This window comes from Peromyscus californicus, unplaced genomic scaffold, assembly GCF_007827085.1.
Source record: "Peromyscus californicus insignis strain IS unplaced genomic scaffold, ASM782708v3 Scaffold_21__1_contigs__length_65335640, whole genome shotgun sequence".
Lineage (NCBI taxonomy): Eukaryota > Metazoa > Chordata > Mammalia > Rodentia > Cricetidae > Peromyscus > Peromyscus californicus.
Genome location: NW_026294514.1, coordinates 9001079 through 9015003, shown reverse-complemented (window position 1 = coordinate 9015003; position 13925 = coordinate 9001079). Strand labels below are relative to the sequence as shown.

The following is a 13925-nucleotide window of genomic DNA, read 5'->3' as shown; positions in this document are numbered from 1 at the left end:
AGAGAGAGAGAGACAGAGAGAGAAAGAAGGAAGGAGAGAGAGAGAAAAGAAAGGAAGAAAGAAAGAAAAGAAAGAAAGAAAGAAAGAAAGAAAGAAAGAAAGAAAGAAAGAAAGAAAGAAAGAAAGAAAGAAAGGTATATAGTAAATGTTAAATTCTGGAGCACATGCTATTTGGGAGGAAGAGGCAGGAAGATCAGGAAAAGTGCAAGGTTACCCTGGGCTAAAAGAGACTGTCTCAAGACAATAAATTCAGTTCATTCCCTTTGAAAAGTCCACTAAGTTTGCATGGTGATGTCAACCGTGACCTTTCTCACAGAGCCTTGCTCTTTGGAGTTGGCTGAAATGTTTCTACTTCATAACCTTCACATTTCCATTCCTGTCAGTCTACAGATAAGATCTCCACACAGGAAAAGTTGACAGCAGAGTAACTTGAGGGAAGGAGAGGAGAGAACTATAAAAAGAATGAAGTCAAGGGTACAGGTACAGCTCAGTGGAAAACCAGGGAGGCTGCCTTGGGGTCGATCCTCAGCAATGAAGAGAGAGACAGGGAGACAGAGAAGAGAAGAGAGAGCGGGGGAGATAAAGTAAAAATTATCCTAATCATTCATCAAGCTAGAGAGCTAGCTTAGTAGTTAAAAGTGCTTACTGCTCTTACAGAAGACTCAGCTTCAGTTCCCAGCACCCACAAGATGGCCAACAAGTGCCCATAACTCCAGCTCCAGAGGATCCAATGCCTTCTTCTGGCCTTTATGAGCACCTGCAGAAGCATGCCCATACACATACACACAGACACGCCCCATACACCCTGTCTTAGTGTTATTATTGCTATGGTGAAATACAATGACCAAAAACATTACAGGCAGGAAAGGGTTTATTTGGCTTACATATCCTGAATCACAATCTACTGGGGGAAGCCAAGGCCAAAACTCAAACAGAGCAGAAACCTGGAGGCAGGAGCTGATGCAAAGGCCATGGAGGGGTGCTGCTTACTGACATGCTCCTTGTGGCTTGCTCCGCCTGTTTTCTTATAGAACCCAGGACCACCAACCCAGGGATGGCTCCACCCGCAATGGGCTGGGCCCTCCTACATCAGTCACTAAATAAGAAAATTCCCTATAGATGTGCCTACAGCCCATCTTATGGAGGCATTTTCTCAATTGAGAGTCCCTTCTCTCAGATGACACTAACTTGTGTGAAGTTGGCAATAAAAACTATCCGGAACATGCACACACACATGAATAAAAATAAAATAAGATCTTTTTAAAAAATCCTGATGTTCATGCCTGTTAATAATAGTTTGAAGAGACTATTAAATGTTTCTTCATTTGTAATGAAGATTGTGTTCAGCAGTTCTCTTCCTCGTCTTGTGGAGTATGAAAGCAATAATTAAACATTAACGGAAATTTAGAAATGTTTATAACAAACCACACCTGACAGAAAACCAGGGCGGCTGCCTGCAGACCTCTCTCTGTTCCCCCAGATCCAATCCCTCTATTTCATCCCCTACTCTGCTGCAGAACACCCTTGGTGTCATTCCCTGCTCCTCTGTTCCTATTTTCTGTTGGTTTTCATTGCTGTGAAGAGAAATCATGACCACAGCAACTCCTACAAAGAAAACATTTAATTGAGATGGCTCACTTACAGTTTCAGATGTTTAGTCCATTATCATCATGAAGGGAGCATGGCATTGTGCAGACAGATGGTAGCTGAGAGTCCTACATCTTGAAGGCAACAGGAAATTGACTGAAACACTGGGTGGTATCCTGAGCACAGGAAACCTCAAAACCTGTCCCCACAGTGACATACTTCCTCCATGAAGGCCATACCTATTTCTTTTGGGAGATGGGGGGCTTCCCATTTTTAATTTATTTAAAATCACCTCCTTACAATTTCCAAAGAGAAAATACAAAAGAAACAGACCTGGTTTCAAACACACAATCAGTGGCTGGAGTTGAAAGTGTTGCTGATGGTACTGTCATAGGACGTCAGCACACTCCAGGGCACTTCAGTATTCCTGAGGAGTAAACATGGTTTCTCTTTCCTGCCACTGGGATGTTCTCAGCATACGTCACTGCTCTTTTGACATATTTTCTATGTAGAAGATACGGGGCCTGCAAGTCATGCTGACAGTTGGAGTAGGCCACGCCAGAACCGAAGGCTAATGGCCACATTCTTCTTTTAAAGAAGGTGAGAGAGAAAGCAACTCCTAATCCAAAGCCTGTACCTAGCTTCACCTCCACCTCCTCCATGCACCGGTCCCACTTTCTGGCGAGGTCAGACCCTGACATGTTCCCCACCGGCAACTCCAGAGCTCCTCATGCCCGCACCCGCCCCCCAGCTGATCTCTCGGCCATACCTATTTCAACAAAGCCACACCTCCTAATAGTGCCACTCCAGACGAGATTATGGGGGCCAATTACATTCAAACTACCACACCTGTGGATCCCATAGCTCTCCCCCCTCTAACCTTCCTCTCCTCACTTGCTGCTTTGTCCCAGACCCGAACCAAAGCAGGCACTCCCTGCTAACCCAAGGGATGCTCCTCCCAGGACAACAAATAGGCTGAAGATGGACCTAACCTCTCCGACTGCTCCTGAGATCCAATCCCCCCAGCTCTGGCACAGAAACTTGCTGTGGTCTTCCTTCCCTCTCTGACCCCATCCCCGAGGGATCACAAAGACCTTCTTCCCCAACTCATCCCAGGATCTCAGCCTCCAACATCAGCAGTCAGTTCCTGTTAACACACCAGATAAGCAGGCCAGAAAACAGGCAACACACAGACATTACACTCTCCAAAAATCGGGAGAGGAAACAGAAACCAAGGAACAAAACACCCACCCAACAAAGACAATCCAGAAATCAGCATCTACACCAGTAATCACCCCAAATCGCCCAGAACTGGAGTTACAGACAGTTGTAAGCTGCCATGTGGGTGCTGGAAATTGAACCCAGATCCTCTAGAAGAACAGCCAGTGCTCTAAACTGCTAAGCCATCCCTCCAGACTCCTGAGACTTATTAATTGTAAATGCTCAGCCAATAGCTCAGGCTTGTCACTAACTAACTCTTGCTTTTTTTTTTTTTTTTTTTGGTTTTTCAAGACAGGGTTTCTCTGTGTATCTTTGCGCCTTTCCTGGAACTCGCTTGGTAGCCCAGGCTGGCCTCGAACTCACAGAGATCCGCCTGGCTCTGCCTCCTGAGTGCTGGGATTAAAGGCGTGCGCCACCACCGCCCGGCCAACTCTTGCATTTTAAATTAACCCATATCTATGCTCTGCCACGTGGTTCAATACCTTTTCTCAGTATGACAAGTTCATCTCCTTCTCTCCTCCTTCGAGCTTTCTTTTTTCTGGAAGTCCTGCCTAACCTCTACCTGTCCAGCTATTGGTCAGTCAGCTTCTTTATTAACCCAATCATGGTGACACATATTAACACAGTATAAAGGAATATTCCACATTCCCCATTTTTGTCTAATTAAAAAGGAAGGTTTTAAATTTAACATAGTAAAATTATATACAACAAAACAATCATCAAGCAGGAATTACAGCTACAATCTCCAGTCCATTTGTATTTGGAAAAATAGAGAAAATACTCTATCAGCTGTCCTCTCCTGAAGAGTCCAGAGTTTTGTATCTAATTTACTTTCTACCATTATTAGGGAGAACTGTAATTGTTATTATCTAGTCTTCTATCTCATCAGAGACCTGAGAAGGACATACTATTACCTGAGTAAACATGAAGTGCAGAGCAACAACTTCCAAAATTAAGAGATGACAGAAACAGTTGGCTGCCTGGACAGTCACCCAAAATTCTTCTGTAATGTTGAGGCATCCAACTTTGGTCTACAGGCCTAGAACATCTGACAAACTTTTCTGTGAAGCAGGAAGTTTTGAAGGACTGTCCTACCCTGTCTTGGCAAAGTTCAGCAGTTACTTTTCTTTGTGTCCTACTTGTTCAGTTTGGACAGTATACTGTCAGCAATTGAGGTAAGGGCAGTGTGCCCAAATGGCTTTTGCCATAAAAGAAGGAAACTCCACACAGAGGCTCTTTGATGCCCATCATCCTTTTTTGAAGTAGATTGGTGCTGTCAGGAGCAGATGTGTCTCACTGTTATAAAAGCCTTAGGGTATTAAATATATTAAATGCCATATTCTGTAGGTCTTTGAAGTGTTTGTATATTTCTATCTAAATATATTTATATATGACCTTGAAAACATACCTAACATGACTATAATTTGACTATTATAGATGACTATTAATCTGTATTTTTTAATTATACATTACATTTTTTTGTTGTTGTTTGAGACAGGGGTTTCTCTGTGAATTGGTCCTGGCTGTCATGGAACTCACTCTATAGACCAGGATGGCCTTGAACTCACAGAGATCCACCTGCCTCTCTGCCTCCTGATGGCTGGGATTAAAGGCGTATGCCACCACCACCTGACTACATTACATTTTTAAATGAGCTGCATAAACACAATACCCCAAACAAGAGTAGAAACATACATACAGTATAACAGAATTAACTTTAAATTTGTATCAATAAACCAAAATCTATACCAATGTAAAATATTTTGATATTAATAGTTGTTTTTTGGATTAAAGTAAATTTAATAATCTACCCTTTCCCCCCATCATTTCTATATCATAACCCCCTTTTTCCTATAGAAAGAGATCTTTGAATTTCACTCCTTTGTTTAGTTTTTTTTGGTTGTTTTTGTTTTTTGTTTTGTTTTGTTTTTTTACTATGACCAATAACAACTTCTAACCAATCTCCCTTAAATGATAACAAGCATCCATAATCCATCTTTTTGTGAATGTGGGCACTGTATTCTCTCGACTGCTTCCTCTTGTCTGGGGTTGCTGGACTCTTTGGGGAACCTTGAGAAAATCGGTAATTGTTAAGTCTTGACTGGGGTAGCCTGTGAGGCCGCATCATCTCAGCCAGCAGCCTTGAAGTTGTTCTGGATACTGAACCACCTGAGCCATCATTTTCATTGGTGTCTGGTCCCCTTGCTCTGAAACTACATAAACTTTTAAAGGCAACGTACATACCAGCATTAATACAAGTATATACTGTGCATTGTACAAAAGTCAGCCAAACATGATTTTTTTGTTCTATGTTTGAGCAGGTAAAATATACATCACCTGTTTCTTAGTTTTTCTAGGTTTATTTCTTTATGTTTGCACTCAGGATTTTCAGGGTGTCTTCCCAGATCAAACCTCATCCATATCAACCTGAAACAAATCTAAATGGAGGTACTAAGGGTTGGGGAGATGGCTCAGCAGTTAAGAGCACTTACTAATCTTCCAGAGGATATATGGGTTTGGTTTGCAGCACCCACATCAAGTGACCTAAAACTCAAAATTGCCTGAAACTCTGGTTCCAGGGGATCTGATGCTTTCTGGCTTCTTTGGACACCTTTGTGCGAGTGATGCACATAAACAAATAAAAATGAATAAATGAGGGGCTGGCAAGATGGTTCAGTGGGTAAAAGGGCTTGTGCCAAGCCTGACCTTGGTTTGATCCTGGAACTCAATAGTAGGAGAGAACCCACACAAGCAAATTGTCCTTTGACCTCCACACAAGCACCATGGAACATGGATGCACAGACGCACACCCAATGAAAAGATAATAAATGAATAGTTAAAGGAGATACCAAAAGAGAATGGCTCCATTTTTCTGTCACTAGACATTACTGTCTGTTACTGCAATAACCACCTTGGCTTGACAGTGGCCAGGTGTTAAATTAAGTTTTCCTGGGGAGAGGTGAGCAGATGTCTATTCCTACTGATACAGCATCAACAACAGACCACAGAAACAGTTCTACCCATGTCGGGTTTGGTGAAGCAAGGAGTCTGGTTGAGATTCCCTCCAGGTACCTGTATGAGAGGTTACCTGCAGGAGTATGGGCAGATGGCTATGCCACCATAAAGTAGAGCCACCTCGAGTGTTAACCAGGTATGTGCACTTGGAGTGGGGCAGGGCCTTGTGTGTCCTCATCCTCCACAGGAAACTGTTCATGGCCCAGTCCTGTGAAGGGTTTGTGCAGGTAATTTCAGCTGCTCCGATGGCAGCACAGCCATGACCATGTTACTCCTGGTTGCTAGAGTTCCACACTCCAGGCTTAAGAGCAGAGTAAACTTACTGTAAACAGTGCATGAAACTGTTGAAACAGAGGAAACATCACTGTAGACTGAGCAAAACTGAAGAGGGGAAACATGGGAATGCATGTTCACAGTGAAATCCATTAGGACCTAAATGTTTTTATACAAATTCAACAAATATTTCCTTTTTGTTGATGTTGTGGGAGACATAATTTTGCATTTACAGAGTATGTAAATTTGACTGAAAATGAGTTATTGAACCCTCCTGGAAACTTTTATAACACTTAGCAACTGTGTTAGTTTGAATGAAAATGGCCCCATAGGCCCATAGGGAGTGGTACTGTTAGGACGTGTGGCCTCTTTGAAGAAAGCATGCCATTGAGGATGGGTGCTGAGGTTTCAGAAGCCCAAGCCAGGCCCAGTGGCTCCCTCTCCTCCTACTGCCTGTGGATCTGGATGTAGAACTCTTAGGTACCATACCATGTCTGCCTGCATGCCACCATGCTTCTCATGAGGATAATGGACTAAACCTCTGACACTATACACAAGCCTCAATTAAATGCTTTCTTTTATAAGAGTTGCCATGGCCATGGTGTCTCTTCACAGCAACAGAACACTGACTGAGACAGCAACAGTCTACAAGATTTGATATTAGTGCTATGGGAGCCAGGCTCCAAGTTGGTCACAGTGATGATCATCTTCTAGTATATATGCCCTTTTGTGATTATTTTCCACCCTGACTAGAACCAATAGGATAGTGTGGAAGTAACTGTGTCTTGGTTTTGTTTGTACTGATACATGGGCTCATATGTAGCCCAGGCTGGCCCTGACCTCTCAGCAATCCTGTTTCAGCCTCCCAGCCTCTGAGCTTGCAGGCCTGGGGTTCCATGTGTGATCTGTAGTGTCAGATCCTAAGAGAGAGACAGTGTAGCTTCATCTCTTCCTGTGTGAAAAGCTGACAAGAAGGACATTCAAGTGGCCTTAAGGGGTATATGTGTAATAAGAACCGAGACTTGCCCAGAGGTGATGGTGCATTCCTTTAATCCCAGCACTGGGGAGGCAGAGGCAAGTGGATCAGAGGCCAGCCTGGGCTACAGAGCAAGTTCCAGGACAGCCAAGGCTACACTGAGTAAACCCTGTCTCCAAAAAACAAAAACAAGAAAAATTTAGGCTTTTACTCCTTTAATATCAGAACTCAAGGCAGAGGCAGGTGGATATCTATGAATTCGAGGTCAGCCTGGTCTACATAGCAAATTCCAGGATGACCAGGACTGCAAAGAGAGACCCTGTCTCAAAAACAAAACAAGCCGGGCGGTGGTGGCGCACGCCTTTAATCCCAGCACTCGGGAGGCAGAGCCAGGCGGATCTCTGTGAGTTCGAGGCCAGCCTGGGCTACCAAGTGAGTTCCAGGAAAGGCGCAAAGCTACACAGAGAAACCCTGTCTCGAAAAACCAAAACAAAAAAAAAACAAAAAAAAAACAAAAAAACAAAACAAAACAACAACAAACAAACGAAACAAAACTGAGGCTTTCTCCCAAATACAAGTATCAACATCCCATCATTAAGAATACACCTTCTTTTTTCTTTTTTTGGTTTTTCGAGACAGGGTTTCTCTGTGTAGCTTTGCGCCTTTCCTGGAACTCGCTTTGGAGACCAGGCTGGCCTCGAACTCACAAAGATCCGCCTGCCTCTGCCTCCCGAGTGCTGGGATTAAAGGCGTGCGCCACCACCGCCCGGCTAAGAATACACCTTATTTTTTCTGTGCCTGAAATGTATACTTTTAATCTAGGGAAGTAGAGGCAGGAAGTCATCTCATCTGTGAGTTCAAGTATAGCCTAATCTACATAGTGAGTTCCAGACTAGACCAGCTGCATAGTGAGACCCGGTCTCAAAAAAAGAATATTTAAGAATAATATCTTCCAATTCAAGTAATACTCTCTGATAATGGTGGCTTCGCATAAGAGCTCCAAATTATGACTATCTCGTGAAACTGCTACTAACTTCTGACTTAGGTTTTCCTAATTTTTGTGCTGGATAGTTTTATGTCAACTTGACACAAGCTAAAGTCATCTGGGAGGAAGGAACCTCAACTGAGAAAATGCCTCCACTGTATCAGGCTGCAGGCAAGCCTGTAGGGCATTTTCTTTCTTTCTTTTTTAAATTTATTCATGTATCAGTGCTCTATCTACACGTACGCCTGCAGGCCAGAAAGGGCATCAGACCCCATTACAGATGGTTGTGAGCTGCCATGTGGGTGCTGGGAATTGAACTCCGGTCCTCTGGAAGAACAGCCAGTGCTCTTAACCACTGGACCATCTCTCCAGCCCTGTAGGGCATTTTCTTAATTAGTGATTGATAGGGGGGAGCAGCCCATTGTAGGTGGTTCCATCCCTGGGCTGGTGGTCCTGGGTTCCACAAGAAAGCAGGCTGAGCAAGCCAGGAATTAGCACCCCTCCATGGCCTCTGCATCAGCTCCTGCCTCCAGGTTCCTGCCCTGTTTGAGTTTCTGTCCTGACTTCCTTTGACGAATGAACAGTGATATGGAAGTGTAAGTGAAATAAACCCTTTCCTCCCTGAGTGGCTTTTTGGTTATGGTGTTTTAGAAATCTAAGACAATTTTTAACTTTTTTATTTAATGTGTGTGTGTGTGTGCATGTGTAGGCACGTAGGTGTCATGGTGCATGTGTAGAGGTCAGAGGGTAATTTGAGGCAGTCAGTTCTCTCCTTCCACCATGTGGATCAGCAAGGATTAAACTCAGACCACGAGGCTTGTTGGCAAGCTCCTTTACCTGCTGAGACATCTCAGCAGCCTCCTGACCTATGTACGTATTCTGTGTGAAATGTTTACTGTCCTGTGTCTCAAGACAGGGTCATCTTGTACAGCCCACGCTGGCCTCACTCTGGTCCTTTTGCCTGAGCCTCCAGAGAATGGGGATTACAGGCATACCACTACAGCTGGGCTCACTTTCCTGTTAGAATGAATACACGGGAGGCTGGAGATGTAGCCCTGTGGTAAAAGCCAAGGTTCAATCCCTTGCACCAGGAAGAAAAATGAATAAGGGAATGGATCCAACTCCTCTATCCTTTTACAGATTAAGTTAAATTTAAATCTCATAAAGAACTAAGCTTTAACTGGGCATGGTAGAGGACTCCTGTGATCTCAGGACTTAGGAGATGGAGGTAGGAGGATTGGGTTTCAAGGCCAGGCATGACTGCTTAGTTTGAGGCCAGTCTGTGCTACATGAGAGCTTCTTAAACAAAACACCACCACCACCCTGCCCCTCCCCCACAATGAAAGAAAGAAAGGAAGGAAGGAAGAGAGAAAGAAAAAACAAACAAAGGAAAAGAAGCTTTGAGGCTTTGAGTGTTATGAAATACTTTTAGTTTTATTTAACTTTAAGGTATGATTTGGAAGCTGGGTACAGAGGCCCATGCCTGTAAAGCCAGCACTCTGGAGGTAGAGGCAGGAAGATCACTCACATTCAAGTCTAGCCAGAATGGCCAGGGCTACAGAAACCATATTTCTCAAACAAAAAGGAGGGGGAAGGGCTGGAGAGTTGGTTGAGTGGTTAAGAGCACTTGTTATTCTCATGGACGACCAAGGTTCAGTCCCCCGCCCGCATGGCTAACAACCATCTGTAACTCCATGTCTAGGTATCTGAAGCTCTGTTCTGACCTCCGAGGGCACCGGGCACACAGGCAAAACACTCATACACATAAGCTTTAAGAATCACTTTTTTTTTTTTTTTTTTTTTTCGAGACAGGGTTTCCCTGTGTAGCTTTGCGCCTTTCCTGGGACTCGCTTGGTAGCCCAGGCTGGCCTCGAACTCACAGAGATCCACCTGCCTCTGCCTCCCGAGTGCTGGGATTAAAGGCGTGCGCCACCACCGCCCAGCAAGAGTCACTTTTTTAAAAGCCCTGGAAAAATATCAATAGGTATTGCTTGGAGAGCTGGAGAGATGGCTCAGTAGTTAAGAGTACTGGCTGCTCTTCCTAACGACCCATATTCTAATCTGATGCTGTCTTCTGACTTTGTAAGGCACTAGGCACACATACGTACAGACACACAGCCTGGCAGAACACACATACACATAAAAAAAACAAAACAAGCCGGGCGGTGGTGCATGCCTTTAATCCCTATCAGATCCCCTGGAACTGTAGTTAATAATAAGCTAACATGCTGGTGCTAGGAACTGATTCTAGGTCATCTATAAAAACAGCAAGCACTCTTAACCATTAAGCTATCTCTGCAGTTCCTAAAACCATTTTTTTTTCCCCGAGACAGGGTTTCTCTGTGTAGCTTTGCGCCTTTCCTGGAACTCACTTGGTAGCCCAGGCTGGCCTCAAACTCACAGAGATCCGCCTGGCTCTGCCTCCTGAGTGCTGGGATTAAAGGCAGGCGCCACCACCGCCCGGCTAAAACCATTTTTAAAACACATGCCACTCACTGTTTTAAGCAGTGGTAACATAAAGTTGATAAAATGAGAAAACACAGAAACAACATTATGAACCTACCATAAAAAAGGCCTGGTGTGCTAGCGTAAGCCTTTGATTCCACAACTTGGGAGGCAGAGGCATGTGGATTTCATACTGTGAGTCTGAGGTCAGTCTGGTGTACATAGCAAGTACAGGACACCCAGGGCTACTTAATAGAGACTCTGTCTCAAAACAAACAAAAAAACAAACCAAATCAACCAACCAAACAACAACAAAAACTGTAACATCCGGGTGGCGGTGGCATATACCTTTAATCCCAGCACTTGGGAGGCAGAGGTAGACGGATCTCTGAGTTAAGGCCAGCCTGGTCTACAATGCAAGTTCCAGGACAGCCAGGGCTGTTACAGAGACACCCTGCCTCGAAAAACAAACCAAAAACCCCCAGAACATACCATAGTATTAGGTGCCCTATTGAAAAGAGAAATGGCGTCACTGTATTGTTATGACTTGTCTCTTCTGATCACATCCTTCCTCTCAGAAACTATTTAATCTACTAATGCATACAATTCTACCCAAACACGATGGTTTAAAGACTGGAGAGATGACTCAGCAGGTAAAATCTCTTGCTGCCAAGCCAGATGACCAGAGTTCAAGCTATAGGACCCAACTGGTAGGAGAATCAACTCTGAAGTTGTCCTCTGACCTCCACATGAGCACTACGGCACAAACGTACAAAAACATGGAAATAGTAAAAACCAGCAAGAGTCAAGCACCATAGCACGTGCCTGTAATCTATCCCAGCCACTCAGAGAATGAGGCAGAGGAGAGCTGAAGGCCAAACTGGGCAATGTTGCAAGAGAATTTGAAAAGAAGAAATTTCAAGGGTCTGGAGCCAGACGTGGTGGTGGTGCAAGCCTACATGTAATTCCAGCACTCGGGAGGCAGAGGCAGAGGGGCTGAGTTTGAGCAAGCCTGGGCCACTGTTTACAAAAAAGTCTCAAAACAAAACAGGAGTTGGGGAGTGCTTTGCCACACAAGCATGAGGAGCTGAATTTGAATCCCAGCAGGTGTGACAAGCACGTGTGTAGCCTAGCGCTGTGTGGGGCCAAGACAGGAGTGCTGGGGGCCAGCGTGTAGCTCCAGGTTCAGGAAGCCCCTGCTCAGAGCACAAGGCAGAGCTCACAGCCTAGACCCCATCGCCCTCCTCTGGCCGGAGCGTGCATATACACAAATGCCAGAGACAAACCGAAGGAAAAAGCTATCACAAAGCAAAAACTGACTTAGGTGTGATTTGCTCACGGTGGTGACTAGTAACTACAGAAGCATCGAAGCTTTCCTACTACTGCTATTAGTAAACGTTTTGAGATCCAAGGTTTCGTTCTAAAGCTTTGATTTCATTCCCGGAATGACTCGGTATACTTCAAGGCCCCAGCCACCCCTTCTAGAAGTGTTGGGCCCCTTGTGATACTTGCCTAGAATAACTGCTAAAAAGACCAATTTTATGAGGTTATATTGGTAACAGAAAAGAACTGTCATGAGTGAAGGGTGAGCCCAGTGTAACACTATAACCCAAGCACTCAAGGAGACCAACGCAGCGGGCCCTGTGTATCTGCACAGTGAACCACCGAAAAAACAGGGCATGGAGAACATGGGCCAGCGTTCCAGACGGAAGGTTGCTGTTTATCTTTGTCCAAGAGGAAAATAGAGAACTACAACAAAAGCAGCTAAACATAAGTACACACACAGCTTTAATTCTAGCACTCAAAACACACACAGCTGACTTAGGTCCCACCTGGTCTACACAGCAAATTCCAGGCCAGCTAGGATTGTGCTAACAAAATTAATTTGCAAGTACATTGTTAGCTACATCTCAAGTAGAACATAAACACTGATGACCCAACTGGATACTCTTAAGATCCAAAGTCTTTTTTCTCTCTTCTAAGAGTTTTATTTGTCTGCATTGGTGTTTTGCCTGTATGTATAAGAGTGCCAGATCCTCTGGAACTGGAATTAGTCAATTGTGAGCTGCCACATGGGTGCTGGGAATTGAACCCAGGGTTCCCTGGAAGGGCAGCCAGTGCTCTTAATTGCAGAGCCATCTCTCCAGCCCCCAAAACTTCCTATTTTTTTTTTCTATCTAAATTTGATAATTAGGCCATGGCATATCAAAAGCAATCAACACGTAAGCATCAATACACATACATATTGAAAGCACACACTACCTCATGGATGGGGGTTGTGACCATTTTTCACCCTTGTGTTCTGAAATCAACTGCACTCAAATTATGGAAAGTCTACTGTAGTGGTAGAAAGCTTCCCTCGCACACAAGAGGCCATGTTAGATCACCCGAGAACCTCAAAGAAATGAACCCCTGGAGTGGGCTACCACCCAGGTTCTGTGAACCAAATCTGGTAGAACAGCCAGTGCTTTTAACCACTGAGCCATCTATCTGACTTCCTGTGCTGTTTTGCCAAAACAAACCTAATTTTGGTGTGAGATTTAGAAATTAAGACATGCTCAGGAAATACAAAATGAAGAGGGTAAGAACCACACACCTCTGTAACAGAGGAACTGCACCAGTTATACTTGTTTTACAATGTTGCTAATGTTTGCCAGCTTCACACCAGCTAGGGTCACCTGCAAAGAGGAACTGCAACTGAGAAGTTGCCTTCATTAGGAAAGTCTATAGTGCATTATCTTTAGGACTGATGTGGGAGGGCCAGCCATAGTATGGTCCTCCCACCCCTGGGCAGGTGGCCCTGGGTTGTGTAAGAAGGTAGCCTGAGAAAGGGAGCAAGGCAGAATTAGAATTCCCTCTATGATGAACTATGAACTTGAAGCTGAAACAAACCCTTCCCTTCTCCAAGTTACTTTTGGTCAGTGCCTAAGTGTAAGTCCATGGCTTTAATATCACTCACCTATGTAATAATGCCAAATTCATCCGGAAAACTCATTTACCTAGAAACACCTTATTTCTCAGAACTCTAAATTACTAAAGACTGCCCATTCATTTACATTATTTTATTTGGAAATGTTTACAACAGTACAGTGAAACTAAACCCGAGACAATTGGCTGTCATTAGTTTGGGCATCATCAGTTTATTATAAAAGGGAGGCACGGAAATTATTTACATGATGAATAGTTCAGACCGTCAACGGAATGGGCAGCTTCATGTGACACCATTTCAACAGTGATTTCATTCCACATACTTTCCAAGAATGTCACCATCTCTAAATAAGAAGTAATCCTGTGAATAAAGAAGTCACTGGTTAAGACAGTAAAAGCAAATACACACAACTTATCTATCTATTTTTTGTTTTTCAAGACAGTTTCTCTGTGTAGCTTTGGTGCCTGTCCTGGACCTCGCCCTGTAGACCAGGT

The 13925-nt window shown here is 44.1% G+C and overlaps 2 protein-coding genes across 3 annotated transcripts in view; both read right to left on the bottom strand.

Moving 5' to 3' along the window:
• The window catches only part of LOC128117522 (MOB-like protein phocein), a 47960-nt gene that overhangs the window by 31807 nt on the left and 2228 nt on the right, over positions 1 to 13925 (bottom strand). The window contains exon 4 of one of the 2 annotated variants that reach the window (XM_052749474.1): positions 9471 to 13791. The exons of the other annotated variant lie outside the window; for it this stretch is intronic. Within the exon in view, the coding sequence (XP_052605434.1) occupies positions 13741 to 13791 (51 nt within the window). The 3' untranslated portion in view covers positions 9471 to 13740. Of the gene's footprint in view, positions 1 to 9470; positions 13792 to 13925 lie in introns of those variants that run through there. 2 annotated transcript variants of the gene reach the window in all.
• LOC128117641 (MICOS complex subunit Mic10-like) lies at positions 1986 to 2918 on the bottom strand. The gene has a single exon (XM_052749768.1). The coding sequence runs from the start codon at positions 2286 to 2288 to the stop codon at positions 1986 to 1988; it is 303 nt and encodes a 100-aa protein (XP_052605728.1). The 5' UTR covers positions 2289 to 2918.